Raw genomic sequence first — 11,088 nt, 5'->3', positions numbered from 1 at the left:
AAATTAATATCTTGCATTGATGTGAAATATTTGTTATAGCTGATGAACCAGTATGACACATTATTAGTAAATAAAGTCCGTTGCTTATGTTAGGGTTTGCTCTTTATATTATATAGTATTATGGGTTTAGACAAAGACATTATGTCATGTATCCACAATTAGAGTATCATACAGAATCATTTCATTTCCCTAAAAATGCCCTGTACTCTACCTGTTCACCACTCTCCCCTTCTCCCCAAATTCTGAAAACCACTCATCTTTTTACAGTCTCTCTAGGTTGCTGTTTTCAAAATGTCATAAATTGGAACCATTCAATATATAATATTTTTAGACTGCCTTCTATCACTTAGTAATATGCATTTAAGGATTCTCTATGTCTTTTATCTTTTTTTTTCTTTCATCTCTTGATAGCTCATTTTTTAAAAATCACTGAATAATACATATTCCAGTGTGGATGCACCACCACACTTTGTTTACCCATTTACCCATCTTGGTTGCTTCCAAGGTTTGCCAGTTATGCCTAAAGCTGTTGTAGTTATTCATGTGTAAGGTTTTGTGGACATAAGTTTTCAACTCATTCAGTTAATACCCAGGGGAGCGATTGCTGGCTCATATAGTAAGATTATGCTTAGCTTTTAAGGAACCACCAAACTGTCTCCCAAAGTGGCTGTACATTTTGTATTCCTACCAGCAAATGAACATTCTTGTTTTACATCCTCACCAACATTTGGTGTTCTGGGCCTTAAATCTTAGCCATTCTACTAGGTGTGTAGTGGTATCTCATTGTTGCCTTAATTTGTAATTCCCTAATGTATGTTGAGAGTCTTTTCATATGCTATTTGCCATCTATACTTCCTCTTTGTTGTTATGGAATGAACTGTGTCCTTCCAAAATTCCTACTCTGAAGCCGTAGACCCCAAAGTGACTGTATTTAGAGATAGGTCCTATAAGGAAATAATTTGGGGAAATGAGGTCATAAGGGTGGGGTGCTGTTAAGATAGGATTAGTGCCCTTATGAAAAGAGACACCAGAGAGCTGTACACATAAATACAGAGGAAATGCCACATGAGGACACAGTGGCCTACAAAGCCAGGAAGAGAGCTCTCACCAGAAACTGAATTTGCTGGCACCTTGATCATGGACTTCTAGCCTCCAGAACTGTAGGAAAATAAATGTCAGGTGTTTAAGCCCCCCAGTCTATGCTATTTTGTTATGGCAGCCTGAACAGACTAATGTATTTGGGAAGGTATCTGTTCAGATATTTGGTGCACTTTTAATTGAGTTGTTCCTGTTCTTGTTGTTGAGTTGAAAGATCTCCTTATATATTCTGGATCTAAATCATTTAATGGACAATGTGTTTTGCTAATATTTCCACCTAGACAATGATATAGGTAGAGTTTTAGCTCTGAATACTTGGTTTTGCAATTGCCTTTTTATGAACCTATCATTCCCACTAGTCTATAATCTCTCTGAGGGTGGAGCAGTGTCTTCAATTTAGGCACCTCTAAAGTGAGTACAGAGCCTCGCACGAGTCAGACACATAATATAAATTACTGGCTGGCCGGTTGAATAAATGAGTGGATGAATAGTGACATGAAAGAAAAAGCTGATATATCTTAAGGAGGGGTTCAGTGTCAGGCAGAGGGGTGAGGCCAGCACCAGAGGGCTGGGTTATGGCCGCTGGAGACAAATGTCTGTGTCACACAACCAGGGGTTAGCATCACACAGATGGGAGGGGTCACTGTCCTGAAGGTAGTAGTTTAGAGAAGGGCCTGATTTCAGAGTTTGACAAAGGGTGGACCAGAGAGGAGCGGGCTGGGAAACACTCTGAGCTCCAACATCTCTCAGATTAGGTATTTTTACCCTGGAAAGGGAAAGCAAAATGCTGAATTCCGGATCCATTCTCTACTATGTCAGGGACCAAATCACCTGACCTCCATTCTTGTTCTTCTGATACCTGACATCATCCCTTATTTTGACCAATGCACACCTCTTTGGGAACTGAATCCTACCACTGAAAGAATTCACATATTTTTGTTTTCAACCCTAGAACCCCTTCTTGCTATATCTTACTTAGTCTTTTTCCAGCTCTCCTCTCCATCCTTTCCAGAGACCCTGAGCTGAACTTCATCCTTTGAAAAGGCTTTTGACATCAATATGAAGTTTATCCTCTTCTGGGCTCTCTTGAACCTGCCTGGTGAGTATCTTCACATTTTTCTCTTTACTTGCCAAAGAGAAATCCTGGGGGAATCATGAAAGATAGACAGATACAGACAGGAGGCACATTCCAGACTACAAGTGTAGAACTGACTCTCCCTCACCACTGCCACTGTCCCCACCAGCTTTCCACCTGTGACACTGCCTGCCTACTTCACCTCAGCTTGATTGTTTGTATGCTCTTTGGGGAGGCATGGACACTGAAACCCTAACAACTAACCTGTTCCCAAGGAAGACTGTGACCCAACTCTGGGCCAGTCTAGAACAGGACTGTTGCAGTCAGGAGGGAATGAGAAGTGGAAGCAGGGGTTGAGAGCAGAGGTTCAACTAATGGACACAGCAGAGCATTCAAGGGTTTTAGGTCTTGTCCTGACAGGTTCATTACTCAAGCAAAAACCTTGGAGGCATTCATAAAATCTCTTTCTCTCACACCCCACATTCAATCTGTTTGGAAATTTTGTTGGTTCTATCTTCTAAATATATCCCAAATCCAATCACATCTCACCACCTCCACTGCTCACAATGGCCAAGACACCATCTTCTGCCTGGATTATCACATGAATCCCCTAAGAGGCCTCTCTGCTTTCTAGTCCTATACTCAATACTTCTCTGTAAGGAAATGACCATCACTGCCTTACACCTAAAACCCTGATGTGGCTCCACATTCCTTCAGAAGAAAGTCCCACATCTTTACGATGCTCTACAAAACCCTGTATCACTGCTTTTACCTCGATCCTTTCTTGCTCTTCTCCCCCTCACCTGCCATGCCAGATGCACTGGTCTTTATGATACTCCTTAAACAAGTCTTAGGACTCTTGCCCCAATGGTTTCCTCCACCTGGATCCCTGTTCCCCAGATATCTGATGATCTAACTCACTCATCTTCATTTCATTGGTCATCTCTCATGCTGTCCACAGGCCTACCTATCCTGACTTCTGTGTGATATTGCAGAATGCCCCACCACACACACACACACACACACACACACACACACACACACACACACACACATCCCTGGTACTGCCTCTTCCTCTTTCCCTATTCTACTATTTGTCCCACAGCACCAATCACCATCTAATACACTAGACTATTTACTTATGTTTTGTGTCTACTCTTATGGAATGTCTTCTCTCATCAGAATGTATGAGAGCAGGGGTATTTCTCTGCTTCATTCCCTATATAGCCCAAGCCCCTATAACAGAGCCTGGCACATATGAGGTGCTCATACTTACTTGTTGAGTGAATACATTATCCCCCCCCTCCTCAGATTGTGTTAGCAGTCGGTCTGTTCTTTAAATGGCACTTATATTGTTTTGCCTTGCATTGTTGTAGGGAGAAAGGGGTGAGACTGGTAAAAGCATTCTTAAAAAGGTAAAAACAGTAAGTTCTCCATGAGTAGATTTAACATATGTTCACTGAATTGTAGAAGGTATTTAAGAAAACTTGTATTTTAATCTGAAAAATATTTATTGACAAAAGGGAAAACACCTTTATCTTTTGAAATTGATATGTTCCTATCATTTTCTTCATGTTTTTAGAAGAAATTAAGCCAGTTTGCAAATTTAGTTTACAGAAAAATGTATTAGAGAGAAGGGCAGGGGGAACTTAAGCCTATTAAGTAATTTTCCTTTGTTTTTCCTAGTGATCCCTGCAAAAATCTCAGAATTTCCCGTCTATGTTTCTCTTTCCAGTTGCTCTGGCTTTTGATCCAGATTACCTAAATGGCATCACTCCCCCATACCTGGTCTACTTGAAATCTGATTACCTGCCCTGTGTTGGAGTTCTGATACACCCCCTTTGGGTGATCACAGCTGCACACTGCAACTTACCGTGAGTAATAAGCCCCTACCGCCACTTTGTGCTTTGGGTTCTCAGGTTGGGCATAGACTCAGATCCCTGCCTGGTGCCATTGCCCAGTGAAGTGGGGTTAGGGAGGCCTTCTGGGGATGTGTTCAGTGGTAGAAAAAAAGGTCTTTGGGAAGGGGCTAATAAAGGCCCATAATGATGGATAAATAATCTCTGCCAAGTCTTCTCTCAAACAACTACATTGTTCCAGAAAGCTTCAGGTGATGTTGGGGATTACAAATCCATCAAATGACAATGAAAAGAATATTCAAGTAGTTGGCCATGTGAAGATGATCCATCATCCATACTTCTCAATCACTTCTATTGAGCATGACCTCATGTTAATCAAGCTGAGAGAAAGTGTTGAACTCAATGACTATGTGCAACTGGTCGACCTGCCTGAAGAACCTGTCCATGAAGAAACCATGTGCATGGTCTCCACGTGGGCCTACAACCTATGTGATGACTGTGAGTGACCTCAAGATAATCCTCTTCTCTCAGAATAGGACATACTCTGTCCCTTCTCTTCTCTTGGCTTCTGCAATTCTTCCCAATGAGGCTTCTTTTTTTTTTTTTTTTAAGATTTTATTTATTTATTTGACAGAGAGAGACACAGCGAGAGAGGGCACACAAGCAGGGGGAGTGGGAGAGGGAGAAGCAGGCTTCCTGCGGAGCAGGGAGCCCGATGCGGGGCTCGATCCCAGGACCCTGGGACCATGACCTGAGCCAAAGGCAGATGCTTAATGACTGAGCCACCCAGGTGCCCCCCAGTGAGGCTTCTTTCTAACTTCTTAATTCATCCTTGTCATCTCTTTTCCCTTTCCCTGTACCTCACTGAAGGAGTCCTTCAAGATTTTCCCCCACTGTATCCTCCTATCATCTTTGCTTCCAGACATGATAGAAAAGGTATTAGTGGGAAGAAGACATTTGTATTCTAGTCCTAATTTGCTGTGTGACAGTTGGCCACTTTGCCTTTGGAGCATCAATTTTCTGAACTCCAAAATGTGGCACAAACTATATCAGATGTTTTCAAACTGTTCTAGGCAATAAAGAAACATAAAGCCTTGAAATATTGTAAAATAATATTAATGTATTAAACATAAGATAAATGCATAATACTGTGCTAAATCAGGCAGGACTTCTGTATGCAAGACTGTGATACAAAAAAAAAAAGTAATGAAAAGTTTAAGAAAAATATTTCTGAGCAGCCCCTGTGTGGGTCAGTCAGTTGAGCGTCTGCCTTCAGCTCAGGTCGTGATCCCAGGGTCCTGGAATCGAGTCCTCAGTTGGGCTCTCTGCTCAGTGGGGAGTCTGCTTCTCCCTCTGTCCCTCCACCAACTTGTGCTTGCTCTCTGTCTCTATCTCAAATAAATAAATAAAATCTTAAAAAAAAAAAAAACTAATGATGTACTCTATGGTGGCTAACTTAACATAATAAAAAAAGAAAAAATTTCTGAAACATTTTTGATTGGTAACATTCTGAATATTCACACTTTTCTTTATAAAATTTAAAAAATGACTACCATTTAAAACGGCGGAATCTCCATATAATCTGAATCTCCTGAATTGCATGTTCGACCTCAGCTTTCTTCTACATCACATGCTTCAGATTCCATGAAAAACCTTTGAGCAAATTAAGACAACTTTCTCTCTTCTAAGTTTTGAGCCTGTCTGCCCACCATCCCATTCCAATATTTTCCAAATACAAAACCACTATCTGCAGCTATTAATCAAGAGAGTAATGAGTATGGGGAAAATGAATAAGGAAAATGAAACTATGGTCTGTATATACTATATAGTTCTATGACAGACCTTTAGGAAGAATTATTAGTACAATTTAACTCATGAGTAAGTTTGTTTTTGTATTTAATATACATCATATGCTGTATACCATAGTATGAAAAGGAGATTCATGTTGACCAAGCCTGTCAGATTACACCCATCCATCTACCCTGACTCTCCGTTTATAGAAGTCAGGAGGTGGCTATACATTTATCTTAACAGTGCTGCCATTGGCCCAAACTTTTTAAACTGCTCTTTTCAGACCTTGAGAGGTACGTTTCCTTGAATATATCAAAAAAGTAGAAATTCTTTTTTTCCCAGCTTTATTGATGTATAATTAAAAAATAAAGATTATATAGGCTTAAGGTATATAGTGTCATGTTTTGATATATATATAATATATACAATGTGAAATGATGCCCCCTAATGAGCTAATTATCCATCACCTCACATATTTACCTTATATATGTGTGTGTGTGGTGAGAGTATTTAAGATCTACTCTCTTAGAAAGTTTTAAATACATTGTGTTTAAATTTTTTAAATAATATTGTTTTAATGTTAATAATAAATGTTTTAAATAATATTGTACATATTATTAACTATAACCACCATGCTGTACATTCGATCTCCAGTACTTAGACATCTAATAACTAAAAGTTTGTACCCTTTGATCAACAACCCTCCGCCCATATCTTCCACCCACCAGCCTCTGACAACCACCATTGTATTCTCCGTTTCTGTGAGTTTGGCTTTTTTAGATTCCACATAGGTGTGAGATTATATGGTAATTGTCTTTCTTTGTTTGGTTTATTTCACTTAGCATTATGTCCTCTACACAAGTAGAAACTTTTTGTCCTGTGAGAGTCAATTGGAGTTTTGAAAATAAATGTCTCCCTGATGAGCAGTATACTTGATTCATCTGGGTTATGACACTTGTATCAAAAAGAGATACAACTTAACCCCGCCCCACCTCCAAAATTCAGTTTATTTTGATCTGGCTTATGAAGTAATTTCTTTTTTTTAACAGATAACTGGGTTTTTCTGATCTGACAAATGAAAACTAGGCTCTCTAGATTCCTTCAAATTCTAAAAGTAGAAGAGTTGTCATTTAAGGGTACAACCTTACAACTAGTAGATAAACAAGTCCTGGAGACCTAATGTATAACATACTTAATACAGACAACAATATCATATTATAATCAAACTTGCTAAGAGACTAGATCTTAATTATTACCACCACAAAAAAGAAATGATAATTATGTGACATGTTAGAGGTGCTAACTATAGCTACAATAGCAATCACATTACAATCCATAAATATATCAAATAAACACATTGAACACCTTAAATTTATATATTGTTACATGTCAAATATATTTCAATAAAAAAATTTAAAAGGAGACAGTGATGAATTTAAACTATGGGACAAATAATAAACATGAAAACTCAAAAAATAAAATAAAATAATAAAGAATTCCACGTTAAATGCTATTCTTTAAATTTTTTTTTAAGTAGATTATTTATTTGAGAGAGAGAGAAAGAGTATGTACTTGTGAGGGTTTGGGGGAGGGGCAGAGGGAGAGAGAATCTAAAACAGACTCCACACAGAGCACAGAGCCTGACATGGGGCTCTATCTCACAACCCTGAGATCACTACCTGAGCCAAAACCAAGAGTTGGATGCTTAACTAACTATACCATCCAAGCACAGTCAGTTAAGCATTTAGAGTTCTAGAAAATCTTTATTTCATTGCAGAGATGTCTCATATTTACATACAACTTCCAGGAATTTAACGTCTCTTATAAAGAGATAAACACTTGTATCATGAGAAATGGTTAATCTGATCATTTCCTGCTGTCTGAGAAGCTACAGCTGTGATTTCTCTCAGTGTTTGATCTCTTTTCCTTTCTTCCAGAAGAAGAAATGTGCTGAAAAAGAGGACAAGGAAAAAAGGTTTGTTATCTACTAACTCTTAAGGAAGTTGTATACCTTTCTTTCCTCTAGCCAAGGGGCCTGACTCACTGCAGAATGTGAACATCTCCATAATCTACAGGAGTGAGTGCCTCGAGGCCTATAAAACTTACCGGATCCAAGAAAGTATGCTGTGCCTGGGCATTGTTCCAGGAAGGAGGCTGCCCTGCAAGGTAATGTACTCTTGATGCCTTAGTTTTCCCATTTTATTTCTTGTGTCTTTTGCCAGAAAGATACGATAACCCTACATCCCTTTTGTTCTGGCAGGAAGTCACAGCCGCCCCAGCAGTCTGCAATGGGGTACTTCAAGGAATTTTGACTTTTTTAGATGGATGTGTTTTGAGAGCTGACGTTGGCATCTATACCAGAATCTTTAAATACATGTCCTGGATTAGAAATACAATGGACAACTACTGAGCTGCTATAACAAGAAGTCTAGATCATGTGACACAGCCTGTCCCTATGTCCAGCCTCACAACGGAGCCTAAATAGATGTCCTTGGTTGCGCCAGGCATGCCTGTCTCTCTTCTGCCCAACAGAGTGGGTGATTTGTACATCCCTGTATTGTGACCATACATTACAAACCTTCTTCTTCCTCTTTTGACAAAGATGACAAGCACCATAGCCCTTAGGCAGTTGAAGTTTATGAAGTGGGGACTGTGTTCTAACAAAGGGATCATTGACCTATTGAAAAAAGGCCACTCAAGCCATTTAGGGTGACAAAACCCCTATTACTTGCATTGAGTTAACATGTGCTTTTGGCAAGTCACACTTGCCAGAAGGAAAAAAGAAGCCCGACAAAGAGTGAGCTAACTAGAAGTATAGGTGAGGGAAAAATTTTCTGGGAAGGAACCTGTAAGAGGTGTTGCACTTAGTTTCTCCTTGCCCATAGGACTCTCAACACTGGCCATAGATCCTGATCATTCATTTTGCAAGGTTCTGGGTAGAGACTTGAGCCATGATAGGTTAATACAAAAGTGAACTGGGGCATGAGACATAGCAGGTGAAACAGGGAGTCTGGGCCAGATTTTGTCAACACATGCTTGCCCTTTCTATTATGCCAGCTGCCACAGGGACTCCATTCTCTCCAACTGTTACTCTTGCAGTTTTCTTCCTCTCTTTTCACCTCACCCCTGCAGCTAGCTCCAGTTACCACCTGAGAGTTTTAACGGATAGTTACTGAGAATCAAAAGCACAGAAACCAAACTGAGTTTTAGAGAGTTTTGCCTGTGGCCACTACAGGTGGGCCTGTTGAAAATTTACAGTCCAGCTAGGGAACAAGGGAACTCCTCTCAGGAAGCAGAGTTCCAGCAATAAATCTTGTCTTCTCCAGGATTTGAAAACCTCTCGGTAAAGCCTAGCTTGCAGTGTTCAAAAGCAACCCTTTGTGTATGGATTACTCAGGCAATTGTGAGAGCTTCACTTTCATGTGTGTTATTAACTGACATTTTAGCTATGGGGAAACAGATGGTTTTTGCAAGAGAACACCTCACCCTCTGGAGATGTTTCCCACCTTAAAATGGTGCTATGATTTCAATAGTTCATCCCGCTACCTTATAAGGCTACTTGATTTCAGGTGATGAAGCGTATGTCAAGTTCACTGAATTCCATGGGGATCAGCGTACTGTCTCACCACCATCACTGTATAGTGACTTCCTTGGTTGGAAAATACATTCCTCTGTTGTGAGGTACATAAGGCATTCAGTTAATTCAAGGATGGTAGTGCTTGGAAGGTGGCAAGGGATAGAAAATCCAAATCTAGACTATATCATTTTCAGTGAGGACAATAACTATTTTCTCCATGTTGAAAGGGGCTGCTGGGGTACCTGGGGTACAGTACTACATCAGGACTATATCAGGGCTGAGATGGGTCACTGACATTGGCACATTGGATCTGCAGCAGTGGTAGTAGCCAGGTGAGACTTTTAGGAAGTCCCTGCATATGCCCCATTTGGTCCCATTATTTGTTTATGGAGTCATTAAAAAGCCCTCAAGAAAATGAAGAAGGACTTTAGAACAGACCTGCTTATCTATCCCATTATTAAAGTCTACTGAATTGAAAACATTTTGGTGAGAATGCTCATGGGATACAAATTCTCCTGCTGCAAGCTCACCCTGAAAAATCCTACTAAATAATTTTTCCCCAAACAGCTAATCCCCATTCCCTCCATCTTCCTCCTTCTGAGTGCCTGTCAGGGTAGGCCATAAGCCACTCCCAAGAAATTCACATAAATCTCAACCTCAGGGAAGAAAACAACTAGATGTGTGTTAATTGAACTTCTGTCTCCTGAGAAGAAACTCATTCTTCTCTTTCCTTCAGGGCATCACTCTGAGGGGTTTTATAATCACAGTAGTAGACATGCAATCAGTCCTAATATATCAACCAGTGAAGTCTTTCCGCCCTCACTGAACTGTTTATGAAGAAATCTCTTTGAGGTCACAGTGTGGCTTAAGGAAAGATTTCCCAGAGAAATTGCTTGTGCAATTTATTTGGACTTTCAGGGCCTAATTTACCTCTGGTCTATTTACACTCCAAGTTGGGGATGGAATATTGCTAAGCATATTCAAGTCAATGACAAAGAGAGTCAGGTAGCCGCAACTAGATAGAGCAAGTTTCATAGCCACAACTGGTGACCTGGAGTCAGGCATTTATTCTCCACTAGACCCCAGTGGCAAACCAGAAGCTATTCCCCAAAAAGGAAAAAGGAGCATGACTTTGCTATCATGTTTTGGAACCTCTATTTTGATTTTCTTATTAGGTTTTGCCATAAACTTCATTTAGTACATGAAAGATACTTCTAGAATCATTGGATCTACAGAATTTAAATCTAAGAAATAGAGCAAATTGTATTTCAACCTGTGCTGGTTGAAAAGCCTTTTCTGCCTTAGTCTCTTCCTAAACTAGCCTCTTTCTAGATCACTCATTAAATGGTTCAGCGCATGATATCCTAATGAGATATGTGTTGCTTACAAAATTTAGAGGTCTTCAGATATCATTTTTTCATAGTAGGGAGCACAAGTATAACAATACATTCATTTCAATAGAGGAATCCAACATACACCCACAAGGTTCACCAGTTATATCACCTACCCACTACCATATATCTGTCTTTGCAAGCCAGGAAACTTGCTACTTCCTGTTATCTCATCCTACCAATATGATATCATTAATATAATAGATCAGCATGGTACCCTTTGAGATTGTCAAGTTCTTTAATGACTATATTCAGGTTCAGGGGCAGAGCAATGATGACTGCCTGAGCATGGAGGTA

At 39.8% G+C, this 11,088-nt stretch overlaps 1 protein-coding gene across 2 annotated transcripts; it reads left to right on the top strand.

Annotated features, from left to right (window-relative positions):
* Window positions 1-1,485: 1,485 nt before the first annotated feature.
* On the top strand, window positions 1,486-8,469 carry LOC113911594 (probable inactive serine protease 58). 2 transcript variants are annotated; one of them, XM_027574327.1, is made up of 6 exons: window positions 1,486-1,853; window positions 2,089-2,197; window positions 3,909-4,047; window positions 4,274-4,530; window positions 7,850-7,989; window positions 8,084-8,469. In XM_027574327.1, the coding sequence occupies exons 2-6, from the start codon at window positions 2,158-2,160 to the stop codon at window positions 8,231-8,233; spliced, it is 726 nt and encodes a 241-aa protein (XP_027430128.1). In that variant the 5' UTR covers window positions 1,486-1,853; window positions 2,089-2,157; the 3' UTR covers window positions 8,234-8,469. The 2 variants fall into 2 exon arrangements, with proteins under 2 accessions (XP_027430128.1, XP_027430127.1); XM_027574326.2 differs by having other exon boundaries at window positions 1,489-1,853; window positions 2,111-2,197; window positions 8,084-8,465.
* The last annotated feature ends 2,619 nt before the right edge of the window (window positions 8,470-11,088 follow it).

This window comes from Zalophus californianus, chromosome 12 (genome assembly GCF_009762305.2).
Source record: "Zalophus californianus isolate mZalCal1 chromosome 12, mZalCal1.pri.v2, whole genome shotgun sequence".
In the NCBI taxonomy this organism is placed as follows: Eukaryota; Metazoa; Chordata; class Mammalia; order Carnivora; family Otariidae; genus Zalophus; species Zalophus californianus.
This window is presented reverse-complemented; position numbering and strand designations above follow the sequence as displayed.

Bases quoted from the DNA above. Each gene is read 5' to 3' on its own strand.
- LOC113911594 (XM_027574327.1), top strand. From the start codon at position 2,158: ATGAAGTTTATCCTCTTCTGGGCTCTCTTGAACCTGCCTG. The intron at 2,198-3,908 runs GTGAGTATCTTC...TTCTCTTTCCAG, and splicing joins GGCTCTCTTGAACCTGCCTG to TTGCTCTGGCTTTTGATCCA. The intron at 7,990-8,083 runs GTAATGTACTCT...TTGTTCTGGCAG, and splicing joins GAAGGAGGCTGCCCTGCAAG to GAAGTCACAGCCGCCCCAGC.